Below are 21,911 nucleotides of genomic sequence, written 5' to 3' on the forward strand. Positions count from 1 at the left end.
CTTTGTGCACGGGGGCATTGTTATGCTGAAACAGGAAAGGGCCTTCCCCAAACTGTTGCCATAACAGTTCTTGTGCTGACGTTGTTTCCAGAGGCAGTTTGGAACTCGGTAGTGAGTGTTGCAACCAAGGACAGACGATTTTTACGATATACGCGCTTCAGCACTCAGTGGTCTGAGCTTGTTTGGCCTTCCACTTTGCGGCTGAGCCATTGTTACTCCGATACATTTCCAGTTCACAATAACAGCATTTATGGGGCCGCTCTAGCAGGGCAGAAATTTGACAAACTGACTAGTTGGAAAGATGGCATCCTATGACAGTGACACGTTGAAAGTCACTGAGCGCTTCAGTAAGGCCATTCTACTGCCAATGTTTGTCTATGGAGACTGCATGGCTCTGTCATCGATTTTATACACCCGTCAACAACGGGTGTGGCTGAACTAGCCGAATGTACTAATTTGAAGGTGTGTCCACAAAAGTTTATATATAGTGTATGAAGGGCATACATGTTTTAACTTTCACAGTGAATGCTTTCGTTTCTAAGTTTTGTGCCAATGAATTGAACATCGGCAAATGCGGCAGTAAAACATATTGCGCCTATTTAATGCAACCCTTGCGGTTAATAGATCGCTAAGCAGCATTTACAACTGAGCTTCATTTGGGGAAATTACAAGTTCACTTTCTCATCCATAGCCTAAAAACACATCTCAAGTACAAGTGCACTGTTTAGTTCACATCTGCAGGCCGGGGAAATTAAGGACGTCTTCTACTGCGGATCGCAAAAATATGATCACACTTCTTCAATTCAAATATTATGGCGACAGTATACCAAAGATGGTTTGGTGTGGTTTAGAAACTTGGGAGCCAAGCTGGAGTTAACAGTGTATCCTGTTATCACCTGGACATGTTGAAATATCTCCAGGCCTAGAATAAAAACCTCCAGGCTTCTGTAGTAACTGTCAATTTATTTAAAAAACTGTCAGTTTGTAAAGAATTTATCCCATCCAAATCATCCTCTGAAATAGCAGACATTCTGGGGTAATAATTACATAAAAGTTCTCTAGTAATACCATAGAGATAGATAGAGGACTAATCGTTGCAATCTCCATTTTGAAGTAGTACAATTTGTTCTTCACGATTGGCTTATCCCTCCTGATGACACGCTTGGACATGACTCCAAACAGGGTCACCAGGAGGGATCAACCAATGAATTTGGAAGTCCCACCCAGTTGACTACATTAAAATGGTGGAAGCCCTCAATGGAGCCCCCTTGCTAATATGGCCTTTTGGCCACTAGAGGCCTCGATCATTCTCTATGACTAATACTAGTCCCGTGCGAATAGGGATATAGTGTGAAAAATATAAAACACAGGAAATCACGTTTTTGACTGCACTGGGCCTTTAAAGTCTCTCTTGGTGGGAGGCAGAAGCCTAGGACACTCTGGGTGGCATATGTTTAATCTGTTATAAATAACATGAGGTGCTCAGAGGCTGAGCAGCACTAGAATTTATTTTTATTAGGAAGTTCTGAAAACTGAATAGAAGTAACTAGATAGAATGGAATCGAGTGCAGGACACTGGGAAAGCAAAGGGAATACTGTCCACTGAAAAACGTGTCCGAACTAGATACAACTAAATAGAATGAACTAGACAGAATCCATCGCAAATAGAAGGGATCTTTGAGGATGGAGGAAAGGGTTAATTAAGCATAAGCAATACTCTTCACCAAAATTTAAGATGATAAATGAAGATAAAGTTCCATATTTGAACATCTTTCCAAAAATGAAATAATAATGAAATAAACCATGATAAGATGATCAGAGGCATAGCTATGCTGTTTGTCTAAGATAGCTATTTCTGTTAAAGGCCTAGTTCCCCCCTCATAAAAGCCACATTTCCCATGGCTCTGGAGTGTAGACATGTTTGCCATTATCTCTGAAGAATTGGGAAAACGACGTGAAGGTTATCTAAGAAAGTTTGACAGGGAAACAACATAATAATGGGCTATCACCATCAGTGTGTCTGTGGTCTGGAAGAATCAGACATCTTCTGACTTCTGCAGAAACAAGTTATTTCAGTCTTTACCACAATTTAAGGTTTGTTTTGAAATCAATGATTGTTGAAATGAAATGGTTGATTAAATAGTCGACCAACTGAACGAAAATGTAAAATACTGAGTGCCACTATATCAGCGTAACAATATAACCAAATAATTAAACTAAGTCTCAGTGAACTTCCACAACTCAGACTCCTCCTAACTTCCAACTTGAGGGCGTTATGACATTATCTTAATTCACACAGTGTTTGTCTAAGTGTGAATCTGGCCACCTACGTGGACTGCAATAAGAAGAAAATACAGCCTGTACCAAACTGTTGGACGTCACGCCAACGCACCACCATCCTACACTGCAACCCCATGAATAAGGAATGGTGTGAGGGTGAGTGTGTCTGAATATCTTAAACTTAAAGGAAGTAAACAGCAGTACTTGTGAGCCACAGTTTTGGTGTTGCTTTTTTGAAGATCCCTACGCCAGTAGCTAATGATACAGAAACAACAACACCCAGAAGACATGAATATTGCATTAATTTGTTTTTATGCACTCTCACCCTGCTCTGCTTGAACCTATGTGAGGCGCGTATGTGAACATCAGTCCTGTGTAGCTGGTAGCTATGTCCACTTGAACAAGTCAAAATATTACAATCCACTAATCATGAAGTCAGACTCATGAAGATTTGTGCCATGCCAACAAGTGGAACAAATGGAGTTGTTCCAACCATACGCCTGGCACATTGATCCAGGACACAAACACCTTGACCCTGGTCAGCATGAATCTCCTTGCTGATGTGTTAATTCCTCCTGATTCACCAAGTGGCATGGACCAAACCATGAGATCTGGGTAAATATTCCCTTTGTTTCTGCACTTCTAAGAGTATAAAGCTCAATCCCCAAAGCCTCACTGTGTGTCTGTCACGATACAATGTATTAATGAGCCCAGCAAGTGCTTCTTCATCATGCCACACTTCAATGTTTAAAAAACATCCAAATCAATATGCATAACTGAGTTTTATAAGCAGCCATCTCGAATGAGCCGAATGTCGATATGATATTAGCAAGCTTTGTAAGGCAGAATAAGATTTAAGCCATTAGAATCTCCCTTACGAGCCTTTTCCAAGTCCATGTACAAATGTAGGATCTTCATTTGATTACCCTGTTGCAGGAGAACTTTCCTGCAATGCAGGAAATGTAAAAACTAGTGTACTCGAGGTTTAAATAGGCTTCTGAACCCCCTACAAAAATTGTAATTAATTATAATCCACATAATAATAAACATTTCCTGTTGCTGCAGGATTATTTTCCAGCTGAAGCAAACTGGCTCAAATTAAGATCCTGCATCTGTATGCAGCGGCATGGCCTTTCTTCTGCCTGTGTTGTCGGATCTCTCCATGTGGCTTAACCCTACATTTCTCCAGCGGCACTGCTCCTCTCATTGAAGCCATGAATTTAACGCTCAAATTTAATGCTTCTCAGATCAATGCTACCTCAAAAGCAAATTAATGTTCTCCCTTCGTTACTTTGAAATGCTCCTGGCAATTATAGTCTCCCCTGATTAGTCTTTTGAATTCACTGGACCGAGACCCAAGTCGATGTCTTTGAGGCATCTCAGACAATACCTTCTAAGAATCAATACAAATGTTGTAATGGGCGACACAACAGGATGCATTTTATTGGCACGTCGGAGCAAGACAATCTCTTAAATAGTGAGTCTTCTTCTTAGGAGGTGGAACCTTCAAAATATTGATCACTGGTGTGGTGTCTGTGTGTTGAGAACCTTTGCGTTTTAACACTCATATCCCTGTAGTGAATTCAAATGAATCCTTGGAGAGTTTTCAATATATCTTTGAGGAATTAGACAGGTATCAAATACAAAACATGTTTTTTTTTTTTACATAGTAATACAAAAGAAGTATCAAAATAAAACTATATATAAAAATCCTACATAAACATTTTGAAACACACACACACACACACACACACACACACACACACACACACACACACACACACACACACACACACCCACACACACACGAAGTCAGAAGTTTACATAAACCTTAGCCAAATACATTTAAAACTCAGTATTTCACAATTCCTGACATTTAATCCTAGTAAAAATTCCCTGTCTTAGGTCAGTTATGACCACCACTTTATTTTAAGAATGTGAAATGTCAGAATAATAGTAGAGATAATGATTTATTTCAGCTTTTATTTCTTTCATCACATTCCCAATGGGTCAGAAGTTTACATACACTCAATTAGTATTTGGTAGCATTTCCTTTAAATTGTTTAACTTCGGTCAAACGTTTTGGGTAGCCTTCCACAAGCTTCCCACAATAAGTTGGGTGAATTTTGGCCCATTCCCCCTGACAGAGCTGGTGTAACTGAGTCAGGTTCATAGGCCTCCTTGCTCACACACGCTTTTTCAGTTCTGCCCACAAATTTTCTATGGGATTGAGGTTAGGGCTTTGTGATGGCCACTCCAATATCTTGACTTTGTTGTCCTTAAGCCATTTTGCCACAACTTTGGAAGTATGCTTGGGGTCATTGTCCATTTGGAAGACCCATTTGCGACCATGCTTTAACTTCCTGACTGATGTCTTGAGAAGTTGCTTCAATACATCCACATCATTTTCCTCCTCGTGATGCCATCTATTTTGTGAAGTGCACCAGTCCCTCCTGCAGCAAAGCACCCCACAACATGATGCTGCCACCCCCGTGCTTCACAGTTGGAATGGTGTTCTTTGGCTTGCAAGCCTTCCCCCTTTTCCTTCAAACATAACGATGGTCATTATGGCCAAATAGTTATATTTTTGTTTCATCAGACCAGAGAAATTTCTCCAAAAAGTACGATATTTGTCCCCATGTGCAGTTGCAAACCGTAGTCTGGCTTTTTTATGGCGGTTTTGGAGCAGTGGCTTCTTCCTTGCTGAGCAGCATTTCAGGTTATGTCAATATAGGACTCGTTTTACTGTGGATATAGATACTTCTGCACCCGTTTCCTCCAGCATCTTCACAAGGTCCTTTGCTGTTGTTCTGGGATTGACTTGCACTTTTTGCACCAAAGTACGTTCATCTCTAGGAGACAGAATGTGTCGCCTTCCTCAGCGGTATGACGACTGCGTGGTCCCATGGTGTTTATACTTGCGCACTATTGTTTGTACAGACGAACGTGGTACCTTCAGTTATTTGGAAATTGCTCCCAAGGATGAATCAGACTTGTGGAGATACAATTTTTTTTCTGAGGTCTTGGCTGATTTCTTTTGATTTTCCCATGATGTCAAGCAAAGAGGCACTGAGTTTGAAGGTAGGCCTTGAAATGTATCCACAGGCACACCTCCAATTGACTCAAATTATGTCAATTAGCCTATCAGAAGCTTCTAAAGCCATAACATGTTTTTCTGGAATTTTCCAAGCTGTTTAAAGACACTGTCAACTTAGTGTATGTAAAGTTCTGACCCACTGGAATTGTGATACAGTGAATGAATTATAAGTGAAATAATCTGTCTGTAAACAATTGTTGGAAAAATTACTTGTGTCATGCACAAAGTAGATGTCCTAACCGACCTGCCAAAACTATAGTTTGTTAACAAGTCATTTGTGGAGTGGTTGAAAAATGAGATTTAATGACCCCAACCTAAGTGTGTGTAAACTTCCGACTTCAACTAATACACACACACACACACACACACACACACACACACACACACACACACACACACACACACACACACACACACACACACACACACACACACACACACACACACACACACACACACACACACACAGTACCAGTCAAAAGTTGACACACCTACTCAATCAAGGGCTTTTCTTTATTTTTCGACATTGTAGAATAATAGTGAAAATCGAAATCAAATCAAATTTTATTTGTCACATACACATGGTTAGCAGATGTTAATGCGAGTGTAGCGAAATGCTTGTGCTTCTAGTTCCGACCATGCAGTAATATCTAACAAGTAATCTAACAATTTCACAACAACTACTTTATACACACAAGTGTAAAGGAATGAATAAGAATGTGTACATAAAAACATGGATGCGCAATGGCCGAACGGCATAGGCAAGATGCAGTAGATGGTATCGAGTACAGTGTATACATATGAGATGAGTAATGTAGGGTATGTAAACATTATATAAAGTGGCATTGTTTAAAGTGACTAGTGATACATTTATTACATCCAATTTTTAAATATTAAAGTGACTATAGATTTGAGTCAGTATGTTGGCAGCAGCCACTCAATGTTAGTGATGGCTGTTTAACAGTCTGATGGCCTTGAGATAGAAGCTGTTTTTCAGTCTCTCGGTCCCCGCTTTGAAGCACCTGTACTGACCTCGCCTTCCAGATGATAGCAGGGTGAACAGGCAGTGGCTCGGGTGGTTGTTGTCCTTGATCTTTTTGGCCTTCCTGTGACATCGGATGCTGTAGGTGTCCTGGAGGGCATGTAGTTTGCACCCGGTGATGCGTTGTGCAGACCTCACTACCCTCTGGAGAGCCTTACGGTTGTGGGCGGAGCAGTTGCCGTACCAGGCAGTGATACAGCCTGACAGGATGCTCTCGATTGTGCATCTGTAAAAGTTTGTGAGTGTTTTTGGTGACAAGCCAAATTTTTTCAGCCTCCTGAGGTTGAAGAGGCGCTGTTGCGCCTTCTTCACCACACTGTCTGTGTGGGTGGACCATTTCAGTTTGTCTGTGATGTGTACGCCCAGGAACTTAAAACTTTCCACCCTCTCCACTAGTGTCCCTTCGATGTGGATAGGGGGGTGCTCCCTCTGCTGTTTCCTGAAGTCCACAATCATCTCCTTTGTTTTGTTGACGTTGAGTGTGAGGTTATTTTCCTGACACCACACTCCGAGGGCCCTCACCTCCTCCCTGTAGGCCGTCTCGTTGTAGTTGGTAATCAAGCCTACCACTGTAGTGTCGTCTGCAAACTTGATGATTGAGTTGGACGCGTGCATGGCCACGCAATCATGGGTGAACAGGGAGTACAGGAGAGGGCTGAAAACGCACCCTTGTGGGGCCCCAGTGTTGAGGATCAGCGGGGTGGAGATGTTGTTTCCTACCTTGACCACCTGGGGGCGGCCCGTCAGGAAGTCTAGGACCCAGTTGCACAGGGCGGGGTTGAGACCCAGGGTCTCGAGCTTAATGACGAGTTTGGAGGGTACTATGGTGTTAAATGCAGTCGACGAACAGCATTCTTACATAGGTATTCCTCTTGTCCAGATGGGGTAGGGCAGTGTGCAGTGTGATTGCGATTGCTTCGTCTGTGGACCTATTGGGGCGGTAAGCAAATTGGAGTGGGTCTAGGGTGTCAGGTAGGGTGGAGGTGATATGGTCCTTGACTAGTCTCTCAAAGCACATCATGATGACGGAAGTGAGTGCTACGGGGCGATAGTCATTTAGCTCAGTTACCTTAGCGAAGTGAAGACATCAACACTATGAAATAACACATGGAATCTTGTACTAAGCAAAAAAAAAAGTGTTAAACAAATCAAATATATTTTATATTTGAGATAATTCCAAGAAGCCACCCTTTGCCTTGATGACAGCTTCGCACACTCTTGGCATTCTCTCAACCAGCTTAATGAGGTAGTCACCTGGAATGCATTTCAATTAACAGGTGTGCCTTGTTAAAAGCTAATTTGTGGAATTTCTTTCCTTCTTAATGCGTTTGAGCCAATTAGTTGTGTTGTGACATTGTAGGGGTGGAAGATGGTCTTTTACCAATAAGGCTAATTCCATATTATGGCAATAACAGCTCAAATAAGCAAAGAGAAATGATAGTCCATCATTACTTTAAGACATGAAGGTCAGTCACTCGGGAAAATTTCAAGAACTTTGAACGTTTCTTCAAGTCAAGCGCTATGATGAAACTGGCTCTCATGAGGACCTCCACAGGAAACGAAGACCCAGTGTTACCTCTACTGCAAAGGATAAGTTCATTAGAGTTACCGCCCTCAGAAATTGCTGTCCAAATAAATGCTTCACAGAATTCAAGCAACAGACACATCTCAACATCAACTGTTCAGAGGGGACTTTGTGATTCAGGCCTTCATGGTCAAATTGCTGCAAAGAAACCACTACTAAAGGACACCAATAAAAAGAAGAGCTTTGTTTAGGCCAAGAAACACGAGCAATGGACATTAGACCGGTGGAAATCTGTCGTTTGGTCCAATGAGTCCAAATAAGCCATCATGGCTACCACAGCGTTCTGCAGCAATATGCCATCCCATCTGGTTTGCGCTTATAGTCCTATAATTTGTTATTTTACAGGACAATGACACAACACACCTCCAGGCTGTGTAAGAGCAGTTAACCAAAAAGGAGAATGATGGAGTGCTGCATCAGAAGACCTGGCCTCCACAATCACCTGACCTCAACCCAATTGAGATGGTTTGAGATGAGTTGGACTGCAGAGTGAAGGAAAAGCAGCCAACAAGTGCTCAGAATATGTGTGAACTCCTTCAAGGCTGTTGGAAAAGCATTCCAGGTGAAGCTGGTTGAAAGAATGCCAAGAGTGCAAAGCTGTCATCAAGGCAAAGGGTGGCTACTTTGAAGATTTGTTTAACACTTTTTTGGTTACTATATGATTCCATATATGTTATTTCATAGTTGTGATGTCTTCATTATTATTCTACAATGTAGAAAATAGTAAAAATAAAGAAAAACCCTTGAATGAGTAGGTGTGTCCAAACTTTTGACTGGTATTGTATATATACTTTTTTCTCACTGCACTGCACTGCCACACACACACTAAAGTTTGGGGTCACTTAGAAATGTCCTTGTTTTTGAAAGAAAAGCTAACTTTTTTGTGGCAGCTTCAGTAAATAGTATCCGCAAAACACCAGTCTCAACGTCAACAGTGAAGAGACGACTGCGGGATGCTGGCCTTCTAGGCAGAGTTGCAAAGAAAAAGCCATATCTCAAACTGGACAATAAAAAGAAAAGATTAAGATGGACAAAAGAACACAGACACTGGACAGAGGAACTCTGCCTAGAAGGCCAGCATCCCGGAGTTGCCTCTTCACTGTTGACGTTGAGACTGGTGTTTTAGCGGGTACTATTTAATGAAGTTGCCAGTTGAGGACTTGTGAGGCATCTGTTTCTCAAACAAGACACTCTAATGTACTTGTCCTCTTACTCAGTTGTACACCGGGGCCTCCCACTCCTCGTTCTATTCTGGTTAGAGCCAGTTTGCGCTGTTCTGTAAAGGGTGTAGTACACAGCGTTGTACCAGATCTTCAATTTCTTGGCAATTTCTCTCATGGAATAGCCTTCATTTCTCAGAACAAGAATAGACTGACGAGTTTCAGAAGAAAGTTCTTTGTTTCTGGTCATTTTGAGTCTGTAATCGAACTGCTGATGCTGATGCTCCAGATACTCAAATATTATAAAGAAGGCCAGTTTTATTGCTTCTATACCAGCACGACAGTTTTCAGCTGTGCTAACATAATTGCAAAAGGGTTTTCTAATGATCAATTAGCCTTTTAAAATTATAAACTTGGATTAGCTAACACAACGTGCCATTGGAACACAGGAGTGATGGTTGCTGATAATGGGCGTCTGTACACCTATGTAGATATTCCAATTTAAAAAATCAGCTGTTTCCAGCTACAATAGTCATTTACAACATTAACAATGTCTACACCGCATTTCTGATAAATGTTATGTTATTTTAATGTACAAAAAATAAGGACATTTCCATGTGACCCCAAACTTTTGAACGGTAGTGTATATATAAACAGTGCCTTCAGAAAGTGTGTTTAGACTTTTTCCACATTTTGTTGTGTTACAGCCTGAATTGAAAATGGATGAAATGTAGATTTTGCATCACTGCTCTACACAGAATACCCCATAATGTCAAAGTGGAATTATGTTTTCAGAAATGTTTACTAATAAATAAAAAATGTAAAGCCAAAATGTCTTGAGTCAATAAGTATTCAACCTCTTTGTTCAACCCCTTTGTTAGGCAAGCTTAAATAACTTCAGGAGAAAAAATATGTCTAACAAGTCAGATAATAAGTTGCATGGACTCACTCGGTGTATAATAATGGTGTTTAACATGATTTTATTTATGACTACCTCATCTCTGTACCCCACACATGCAATTTTCTTTAAGGTCCCTCAGTAGAGTAGGGAATTTCAAGCACAGATTCAACGACAAAGACCAGGGAGGTTTTCCAATACCTTGCAAAGATGGGCACATACTGGTAGATGGCATAAAAATAAAAAATAAAGACATTGAATATCCCTTTAAGCATGGTGAAGTTATTAATTACACTTTGGATTGTGCATCAATATACCCAGTAACTACAAAGATACAGGCGTCCTTCCTAACTCAGTTGCCGGAGAGGAAGAAGACCTCTCAGGGATTTCACCATGGGGCCTATGGTGACTTTAAAACAGTTACAGAGTTTAATGGCTGTGATAGGAGAAAACTGAGGATGGATCAAAAACATTGTAGTTATTCCACTATACTAACCTAAATGACAGAGTGAAAAGAAGGCTTCCTCCCTGGAATAAAAAATATTCCAAAACATACATCCTGTTTGCAATAAGGCACTAAAGTAATACTGCAAAATAAAAAGTGGCAAATAAATACATTGTTTGTCCTGAATACCAAGCGTTATGTTTGGGGCAAATCCAACACAACAGAGTACCACTCGTCATACTTTCCAGCATGGTGGTGGCTGCATCATGTAATGAATATACTTGTCATCGGCAAGGACTAGGGAGTTTTGTTTTATAAAAAGAAAAGGAATAGAGCTAAGCACAGTCCTAGAGAAAAACCTGGTTCAGCCTGCTTTCCACCAGACACTGAGAGACAAATCCACCTTCCAGCAGGACAATAACCTGTTATGGCTAGGGGGCAGTATTTTCACGGCCGGATAAAAAAACGTACCCGATTTAATCTGATTATTACTCCTGCCCAGAAACTAGAATATGCATATAATTATTAGCTTTGGATAGAAAACACTCCAAAGTTTCTAAAACTGTTTGAATGGTGTCTGTGAGTATAACAGAACTCATTTGGCAGGCCAAAACCTGAAAAAAAGTAGCGCGTTTGGATAGTGGCTGGTCACAGTACTGTGAGACTCAGGCTCGTGCCCGAGTCGACCCCATGCTTTATTTTCTTTCGTCTGTTTACCTAAACGCAGATTCCCGGTCGGAATATTACGCTTTTTTACGAGAAAAATGGCATAAAAATTGATTTTAAACAGCGGTTGACATGCTTCGAAGTACGGTAATGGAATATTTAGAAATCTTTTGTCACGAAATGCGCCATGCTCGTGACCCTTATTTACACTTCGGATAGTGTCTTGAACGCACGAACAAAACGCCGCTATTTGGATATAACAATGGATTATTTTGAACCAAACCAACATTTGTTATTGAAGTAGCAGTCCTGGGAGTGCATTCTGACGAAGAACACCAAAGGTAATCAAACATTTCTAATAGTAAATCGGAGTTTGGTCAGGGCTAAACTTGGTGGGTGTCTAAATAGCTAGCCGTGATGGCTGGGCTATCTACTCAGAATATTGCAAAATGTGCTTTCACCGAAAAGCTATTTTGAAATCGGACACCTCGATTGCACAAAGGAGTTCTGTATCTATAATTCTTAAAATAATTGTTATGTTTTGTGTGAACGTTTATCGTGAGTAATTTAGTAAATTCATCGGAGGTTTGCTAGTTCTGAACGTCACATGCTAATGTAAAAAGCTGGTTTTTGATATAAATATGAACTTGATTGAACAAAACATGCATGTATTGTATAACATAATGTCCTAGGTGTGTCATCTGATGAAGATCATCAAAGGTTAGTGCTGCATTTAGCTGTGGTTTTGTTTTTTGTGACATATGCTAGCTTGAAAAATGGGTGTCTGATTATTTCTGGCTGGGTACTCTGCTGACATAATCTAATGTTTTGCTTTCGCTGTAAAGCCTTTTTGAAATCGGACAGTATGGTTAGATAAAGGAGAGTCTTGTATTTAAAATGCTGTGAAATAGTCATATGTTTGAAAAATTGAAGTTTTTGTATTTTTGAGGAATTTGTCATTCGTGCCACGCCTATCATTGGATATTGGAGCAGGTGTTCCGCTAGCGGAACGTCTAGATGTAAGAGGATAACCTAAAACGCAACACCAAATATACACTGTTAATTACCAAGACAACATTGAATGTTCCTGAGTGGCCTAGTCACAGTTTTGACTTAAATCAGCTTGAAAATCTATAGCAAGACTTGAAAATGGCTGTCTAGCAACGACTAACTTGATAGAGCTTGAAGAATTTAAAATGAATAATGGGCAAATATTGTACAAACCAGGTTTGCAAAGCTCTTAGAGACATACCTAGAAAGACTCCCAGCTGTAATCACTGCCAAAGGTAATTCTAACATGTTGAATACTTATCTTATCAAAATGTATTAGTGGTTTATTTTCCATGAATAAAAAAAAACAAGTTTATCTTCCACTTTGACAGAGTATTTTGTGTAGATCATTGACAAAAAAATGACAATTAAAACCATTTGAATTCCACTGATTAACACAACAAAATGTGGAAAAAGTCAAGGGGTATGAGTACTTTCTGAAGGCCCTGTAGGCTGTTGGCATAGATGAAGACACATTGGTGGTATTGTACTGATTACTGTTCTCTGCAAAAAGCAGAGAATTGTAGCAATTCGGTTCGTCAAGGAACTTTAACTGTGGGGCCCCATGAATCTTAATGGACAAAATAAATTTTCTCTCTGCGCCTCAAGTGCTTCTCAGTATCAGTGAGATGTTCTTTTAGCACCATTAGATCACCCTGTAGAACAGGTTGTTTAATCCCCATCTATACTCTCTCTGAGAGACGCAATAAATCCTAATAGCTGTATAGTCAGGGCAGTTAAAGGTGTAGATCTGAGCAACCTAATAAACATGAACCAATTTCTTTCATGTGCCTGCCTGTGCCATTCACAAAAGACCAGTGGAATCTTGTTGCTGGCATAGCCATGCTTCTCCATTTCCCTCTCTCTATGAGCAGCTAAGGGCTTTTGTTCTCATAAAACTTAACTTAATGATCTACAGAGGGCAGTTATGAATGCAAATACATTGTAGCTGTATGCATTCAAGTTTCAATTCCAGTAGCAGAACTGTAGCAAGGGTTCTTAAACTAATGTGTAAAATCAACAACTATGTAGGCTACTGTGTGGCTTTCATCATTACATATTTCGCAGTTAAGCCAGTGAGTTTGTGTGTCTGTTAGGGCTGACCCCAATTATTCGGCCGAGATTTTGTTGTTGAGTATATATTATTTTTTTTTAAACAGGTGTTTTAAAAAAAAGCTATTGTATTTATATTTATTTATATTTATATATATACATATATATTTTAATTTTTTTTCATAGCACAGGAGACACCTGTTTTATTCGCGCCCATCTCAGTGAACTAATCCATTGCGGAGGCAGAGACTAATCCATTGCGGAGGTACAGTCCAAGAAGAAGGGGAGTGTGGTTGCACAATGCACGTCTCTCTCCAGAATGTGCCCTCTCCCGACAGTTTGTGCACATTCATTGTTCCATAACTTCATTGTGTGAATTGTTAGTGTCTATCAATTCCCCATTACATGTATCACTAGTAGTAAATTTACCGTTAATTCCTAATCTACCATTTGGGGATCTGATAGTATTCCGGATTGGCTTAATGCAGCACCATTAATGAGCTGTGGAGCTTCTCAATGTAATGTTTTCTTTACCTCAAACAGCAAGCAAATTAAGTCTATTTTTTACATCCATTGACAATGACAATTCCTCAATGTATTTAAAAAATCTTTCCAGCTCTCTCCCTTTCCATAACCACTCATGGTGAAAAGGAAAAATGTAATGCTCTGATCCATTGGAAACGTCATAAAATAGGCCTACCTGAATACTACTTATTCCTTGCGCAAACTGCCTACAGGGATGTCTGTCCCGAGCTCACTGGCCCAGGAAACTATATGTTGCAACTGGATGTTGCGACTGGATGGACCCAAGTTAATAGTTGATACAATGTTTCAAGTTGGTTGCAGACAGGCCATGTGTAGCCAATGTGATTTACAGGATATTTATTTTCAAAATCGGGATATTTTCTACATGCAGGCTGCATTGTTTTTATTTGTTGGCTTTATGTAGGCTATTTTTACATAGTTGGCAATGGCAATAGAATTTACTTTTTAGGTTTATCATTTTCATTTAGATTTGAATAGAATTTTGATTAACCACTTGACAATGATATTGAGATATGAAGACGTTATTATAAATGAAATAAAACTGTTCCACAAAAATGTTCATATGAAAACCATAACCGGCACGCAGATCGGTAGAAATGGTAAGATAAATTGGCATTCCACATGAGAAAGTTTGCCGACTCCTAGTGTAGCCCATTACTGGCAACTCAGGAGAGTAATGGCAGAATCTGCAAAAGCCAGCAGGAGCGGCAGGAGGATGGTCGGGACAGGTTAAGGTTTGAATCTTCTGGTCTTGATCTCTGGCTCCCTCTCGAGTCATTTGTGTCTTGTTTCATCAAATAGTGAGCTTAAAGCATCAGACAAGCTCAATGCATATACAGTTGATTTTATCAAAACACATAGGGTGTGTCTATAGAGGGAAAAATACACATTTTAACATTTTGACCAATCGATTGGTCGAAAGAACAGACGACTTTCAGTTGACAAAGATTTATATTAGGTCGGGGACAGCCCTAGTGTCTGTCTCTGGCATTTGCGTTTGCTGAAGCATTAGCTGAGAGCAGAACAGAGTAAAGCCCCTTGATTGGAAATGCACTGCCATGCTGACTTCTCTCCTCTCTGTGTGGCTGTTATTAGGCATGAAGGGGAATTATGATAATTCACTTGTTAATTACATTTACATACATCTTATCCTGAGCAGCCAGAAGAGGCCGTTTGCATGCAAATACATGCCAATTCGGCAATGGAGAAACAACTTAAAATTCTAGTATCTGTGTCTATCTATTCTACATGTCTTAATTGAATGCTTTGGTTGGGTTGGGCACACAGAGACTGAACCTCTAAGACCGTCACGAGCTCAAGGCTTCTGCCTGCCTGCCTGCCTGCCTGCCTGCCTGCCTGCCTGCCTGCCTGCCTGCCTGCCTGGCGCGTTGACAGGTGATCAGAGTGCAGGAACATATGGTGTTCATGGCGAAATTGCTCTTGCACACACAGGTGAGGGATCACATTTCCTTCGGGAGAAATCCTTAACGGTACGCCAAAAAAATAAAAAATGTATGAAATGTATGCGTTCATACTGTAAGTCACTCTGGATAAGAGCGTCTGCTAAATGACTAAAATGTAAATGTAAAATGTTAACCTAGCTATACACTGGAATGCCAACTAACTGGATATCGCTTTATTTTCAATATGAATTTTCTTTAAATCAGCGAAAATGTGAGAACTCAGTCAGAACTTACTCTTGTGCAGGGAGCAGCACTGTGGAACAACTTGAAACCCCAATGGCAGTGTGGTACCATGTTCCCCCAAAGTGACTTAGCAGGGACTTAGCCTAGCTCTCAGCGATAAGGAGGTTGCACCCCAACACGTCATGGTAGCCTATAGTTGATAGTTACTTGTCTTTCCTCACAGCAAGTGTGTTAGTACGCACATTAGTTAGCAGTGAATTAGCCTAGCTTTTAGGTATAAGGAGGAGGCTACACCCCAACACGTCACAGCATCATGGTATAGAGTTGATAGTTCCTTGTTGTGCAGAGCGTTAGCAGGGACTTAGCCTAGCTCTCAGGGATAAGGAGGCTACAGGCAGGTAATTACACCCATTATCAGACACTGTGATGTAAGGGCCCTGACTGATGACATGCACGTCCGTCTCCCCTCAGACACTTCACAGATTCATTTAAAACCCCACAGCGTTTGACAGGACCATCAGCCGTTATTGATATCTTTCTCTTTTTTTCTTTTCAACAGCGCTCAAGTCATTCTTCTAACCGTGTAATCCGGCCATGATTCGCCGGTGTTACCGCCACCTAGCACTTTGACTCTGCGTTTTAACGCCGACCGCCAGGCCATAATATTATGGAGATTGTCTCAATCTAGGGTAAATGAGGGGCCGTCAACGCACGGTTGATGGGGTAGCCATGGCAACAGATGTCCGTATCGGCTCCAAAGGCAAGGCAAGGAAAGTGGGATAACCTTCTGTCATACTGTATGCAATATTTCAGAATCCCATTCCGGGGCATTAAAAGGGAAGTTCACAAGGCCACTGTTCATAAAGGACTGGGATAAGACCTGAGATTAGAACATTTGATAGGGTCCAAGCTTCAAGTGGAGAGGTAGTTCTTGAGCTGGCCTTATGGTAATAAAGGAAGCAAGGCTTTATAGCTGATGCCTTGTGCCAGAGTACGAAGGCTCCTGAGGGAGTTATACCTCGTTCCAAGGTGAATCTGTAATTTTCTATTTACAAATTAGGTCTTTCCCCAGGACAAACACAATCTCCTATTCTCTGAATCACACTTGAATTGTGTTCAAAATTAAAAATCAGTCATCTGTGACTTCCCATGCAGCAACACACACTCAACACACACACACAGGAATATATTCAGCACCTGACGAATATACAACACAAAGGACTGAATCCCAACCTGAAATATGTGCTTGTAACTCAGTCTTTTTACAGTAATCCTGTTTTGATCTCAATGGGAGGTTTGTGTGAAAATTCAATGTACACATACAGATCTCAGATCAGGATTCATCTGAAACAGGCCATACTGTGACTGAGGCTTACCGTCAGCAGGGTCTTTCTCAGCGTCAAACTCCAGGTCGTAGCGCAGGATGTAAAAGTTATTCCACACGTACAGCTGGTTATCTCTGGGGTTGTAATCCACAGCAGCGATGTACTGGTACTGGTTGGGGAACAGGATGTCCGTGTACTCTCCCTGGCTCAGCTTGGTGTTGTAGATGTAGTCGATGTGGCTCTTGGCCGTCTCGCTCTCGTTCTCCTCGTAGGTGGACCGCACCACGTGCAGCACGCCACACACCATGAAGGCATTGGAGGCGGATCTCTTGTCGTACGCCGTCTCCCAGGTGGCCTCGAAGCGGAGCGTGTAAGGGTTGAGCTGTGACACCACGATTCGTCCGTTGTTTTGCTCCGTTGCGTAGATCACCCACAACCCCCGCTCGTCGACGGCGAGGTCTATGTCCGTCTTGCCGCCCCAGCGGTATGGCGAGGTGTCGTGATAGTTGGCGTTGGCCACAATTGCCTCACCACTCTTGATGCGCGTGCGGAGATCAAATTTCACAATGTTACGCGTGCGCTCCTTGTTGAAGAAGATGGCCCCGTCGTAGGCCACGAAGCCCGTGCCGTCGACACGATGTGGGAGTTTATAGGTCGTAGTCTGGCGGCCATTTTTTAAGTCCTCCAGGGAGGCATACTCAATAAGGGTGTCAGTGCGGTACGGCGTCCAGGGCATGAAGAAGACCTTGTCTCCTGCCTGCAGGGGGTCTTTAGACCACGCCCCCGCCTGTTGCTCCACCTCAAACACAAACGTGGGCTCCCCCACCTCCTTCAGGGTCCCGGGACAAATGAAAACTAGTGAGGGACAGAGAAACAGAAAGATGGGTTTAAGTAAAAGATATGCAGAGTATAAACAGATATTTCATCACGGTATGTAGTGTGTATATTGTATAGTTTTCGCTGCTGTCCAAGTAGTGTGGGACAAAGATGAGTGACAGTCATTTAACTAGTGTTTAGTGCTATTGCTTGTGAATAGAATGAAAAATCAAAAGGTGAAGCCAAGAGAATGATGTGCAAGAGTGAGTAAAGGACTTGCTTCTTTATAGAGTTTGTCTGCCGTACACGTTAACTGTGTGGGACCAAACAAATCCAAAAAGTCAAACCAAAGGAGGATAAACCCTGTAAATGCAAGACATGTAAAGGATGGAAGAGGTAGGGATGAAGTGTATACTGGAACCCTTGTTTTAATTGCAACTTCTACCTGGCATCAAACAGTGACACTGACAATTGTGTAAATGGCAAAACTGCACATGCTTACTGAAAAAGCACACAGAAGACAAAAGGATAAGGGATAAGACTTGTGGAGAGAACCAAAACAACATTCTGGATGGAGGAGGTGGCAGCGAAGCTGGGGTAAGATGAGGGTAGGGTTTGGAGAGAAGACAGGACAACAACAGAAGATGTCTTTACCTCTGCTGTTGGGGTTTTGTTGGGTTTGGGATCACGTCGAGGGTCAGCCATTATCAACAGTGACCCGGGCGCAATTAGGTTTAAGTGCCTTGCTCAAGGGCACAGACAGATTTTTAACCTTGTCGGCTCAGAGATTTGAACTAGTGACCTTTCGGTCACTGGCCCAATGCTCTCACTGCTAGGCTACCTGATGCATAGCATTATTTGTTTAGCTCGCTACCGAGCTCTGTACAATGCATATGATACTGTATGATAACATTTATGCACTTCTGTATTTGAGAGCTCTAGCTAATAGTTTTTTATAGTTAGGCTTGGTGGTAGCCTAGTTATGTTGTTGTGTCAGACTCGTTCTGTAATTTGAATTTAAATGGGAAAATAACCCTCTTAAAATGTCTTCACATGCTTATGAATTGGTGTATCTGTATCGTGTTGTATTATTGAAATGTATAATGGTTTAGATGAGAAACTGCCTTCATAGCATTCTTCCAAACTGTCTATTGTGAGATTTACGGTACTAGAGGTGTGCAGGGAGATGTAATATCTGGTGACGTATGAGACCAGTACTGGTAACAGGTCTAGTGAATCTGAACGGGCCCCATCTTTCAAAACTCAAGACTGCTTTTACAAATCAGCTTTGAAATTCAAATTGTCTCCCAGAGTTGCAATCAACACCCTATGGGGGTTTGGGGCAGGCGTTTTGACAAGAGGCAATCAGGAGGGAGGAGACAAGAGGGAGGGTTGTATTGAACACCACATTACAGGGAGCTGGGGAAGGGTGGGGCTGGGACAGAGGGAGGACTGGACCACTCATTTACCTTTTTGTTCCACTTCTATTTTAGGCATTGAAAAAGAAAGAAAGCAAACAAGAAAGAGTGCAAGAGGGAGAGAGGTTATCGTGAGTCAACTACCAGGTAGGCTACATGAGTAGAGAAGGTTACAGGATATGATCGATAGAGGACCAAGAGATGGCTGTTTTGGGGGAACAAGAAAAAACGGAAAAAATAGGGAGATTATCAGGACCTATAATATGAAAGCATACAGGTTAGGGCTGGAGACAAAATACACAAATTGTTCAACCGATCACGATTCCATGCTTTTCTAGCCATCAAAATAATATTTGTTTTGCCTAGTCACTGATTGCATCAGTAATAAACAGGCCGAATTACTGTCCAAGTGAATTGTTTGACATAAAGAAACATTGTACTGTTTCTGAAATCCCTATTCATTCAGTTTAAAATCAGATAACATTCTTAGAGAAACAGCAAAAGGGTTATTTTTGGCAGTATTGTCTAGGGCAGTATTTACTCAAAAACTTTAGACACAAATCTAAATTCCGTAGTCTGCTTCGCCCACACACAGAACATTACTTGCTAATGTTACAGGCACAATTTCCCTAATGAGCCAAAAAATACAATTGCAAGTGAACAATGGCTGATGACGAGCAACCCAATATTGAGTTCCTTCATTAAAGCAGTGAAGCAACAAACGGAAGAGGGGAAAGATCCTAGCGAGACAACTAAGGAACAAGAAAGACTGAAACTTAGAAGGAGAGAGAGCATAGAGGTTAATACAGAAAAGATACAAGAGGGGAAGGAAAGTTAGATGAGAAAGGAAGAAGAGGTCAAAGCAAAATATTATTTCATGAAAATAAATCTTCAGTGAATTACATACTGTAACAGCAACAAGAGTCAGATTTTTTTTAAATAAATACATTTACTATTTCATTTAAAAGATCAGCTTTTCATTGTTTTATAATAGATGGAAAACATACTTTTACACACAGATAACACATATCCCCCCCTCCTACAGGACCCCACTTAATAAGTAAAAGGATCTAATAAACCTACCTACACATTTAAGAAAAACCATATAGTTGCACTGCATCATTAAAAGCTGAATACTTACTATATGGGACACATTCATACTGGACCTCTAGGTACTTGTAAGTGCCAGGACAAGGATCAGGGAAGACATCAGAGCCAGTCAGAACCACACACTGAGTACGGTTGTTGCACCTGGGAAAAGATGGATCACAAACATTTCAGCAATGACACAAACTACTATAACATCCCCAGAGTGGTATTAGAATGAGAGAAACACATGAATAATACATAGCCACTTCCCTCTTCTATCCACACACTCATTCAAATCCAGTTTGCAGTATTGCTGTGGTGAAGGATATGAAAATCATATTAATCCGAGCAGGGCAGTAAATATACTGTACTGTTGATGCTATTAACAAGTTGAGGGAGGAAGAAGAGAATAAATAGAGGGAGATAAATAAAAGAGAGAAACAGTAAATAGATCAAGAGAAACACACACACACACACACACACAGTAAATATATATAAAGAGAAACACACACACACACACACACACACAGTAAATAGATATAAAGAGAAACACACACACACACACACACACACACAGTAAATATATATAAAGAGAAACACACACACACACACACAGTAAATAGATATAAAGAGAAACACACACAGACACACACACACAGTGAATAGATAAAGACACACACACACACACACACACACACACACACACACACACAGTAAATAGATATAAAGAGAAACACACACACACACACACACACACACACACACACACACAGTAAATAGATATAAAGAGAAACACACACACACACACAGTAAATAGATAAAGAGAAACACACACACACACACACACACACACACAGTAAATAGATATAAAGAGAAACACACACACACACACAGTAAATAGATAAAGAGAAACACACACACACACAGTAAATAGATATAAGGAGACACTCACACACACAGTAAATAGATATAAAGATGAATATAGACATAGTGTGGAAGAATTATGAGGAGTTGAGCTGAAGACAGGTAGGGAGTATATTATGGGATGTTCATGTATATGAGATGAGAATATCAACCTTATCAGTTCCAGCCACTAAGCACCACTCACCCACACAAAGAGCAATTAAAATGTGCACAACAGGCGGCTGCAGAGGGTAATTGGCTGAAATGACTGTTTCTAGTGGGTCACAGGAAACACATAAGTCTCATCAAGTGAAAACCACGTACTGTTTATCAAGTGTTGCCCATGTATTTGTTATGGGAGACTCCCTAGCCTTTGCTATGGGAGTTAGGCAAATAACTCATAACTTGAAATGACCTTGGCTATGAAGTTTTATGTACTACTCTTAAAACTGTTACAACTGTGTGTGTTTTGTGAGTGAAAGATGGAGGGGGAGAAAGGGGAATAGAATAACTGATTTTGTGTAAATATAGGATGAAATTGGCCTCACTTCAATCAAGCTCTCGAGGCTGAGGGATTGAGAAGGCATAGCATCAACAGCAGCCACAGCGGCATCCCAGCTAGCACTTTTGTTGTGAGAACGTATGTTTTTGGTTTCACATTGGTTGTGGAAACGAAGCCATACGTTTCATGACCGGTAAAACGGAACGTTTTTTTGACGTTCTAAGAACAGAAGTGAAAATCATTTATTTTTATTAACCCTCTATGAACAGAAATGATAGGTTATTTTGAGGTTTTGAATAACTTCCTTAATACTTTAACTGAATGTTTCAATAAGACTTAATAACTTTTTTTAAACTCCAAGCACAGATTGGACATTTCCATAGGCATTAT

At 40.9% G+C, this 21,911-nt stretch overlaps 1 protein-coding gene across 7 annotated transcripts in view; it reads right to left on the minus strand.

The window, feature by feature from the left end:
- The window catches only part of LOC106569141 (adhesion G protein-coupled receptor L2), a 128,692-nt gene that overhangs the window by 48,949 nt on the left and 57,832 nt on the right, over positions 1 to 21,911 (minus strand). For all 7 annotated transcript variants that reach the window (XR_014380337.1, XM_045694181.2, XM_014140165.3 and 4 more), the window contains exons 4-5: positions 20,169 to 20,278; positions 16,845 to 17,648 (exon numbers count right to left, since the gene is read on the minus strand). Coding sequence is in view for 6 of the 7 variants with exons in the window: in XM_045694181.2 (XP_045550137.1) it covers positions 16,845 to 17,648; positions 20,169 to 20,278 (914 nt within the window). In the remaining variant the exon portion in view is untranslated. The remainder of the gene's footprint in view (positions 1 to 16,844; positions 17,649 to 20,168; positions 20,279 to 21,911) is intronic.

Source organism: Salmo salar, chromosome 14 (genome assembly GCF_965601325.2).
Source record: "Salmo salar chromosome 14, fSalSal1, whole genome shotgun sequence".
In the NCBI taxonomy this organism is placed as follows: Eukaryota; Metazoa; Chordata; class Actinopteri; order Salmoniformes; family Salmonidae; genus Salmo; species Salmo salar.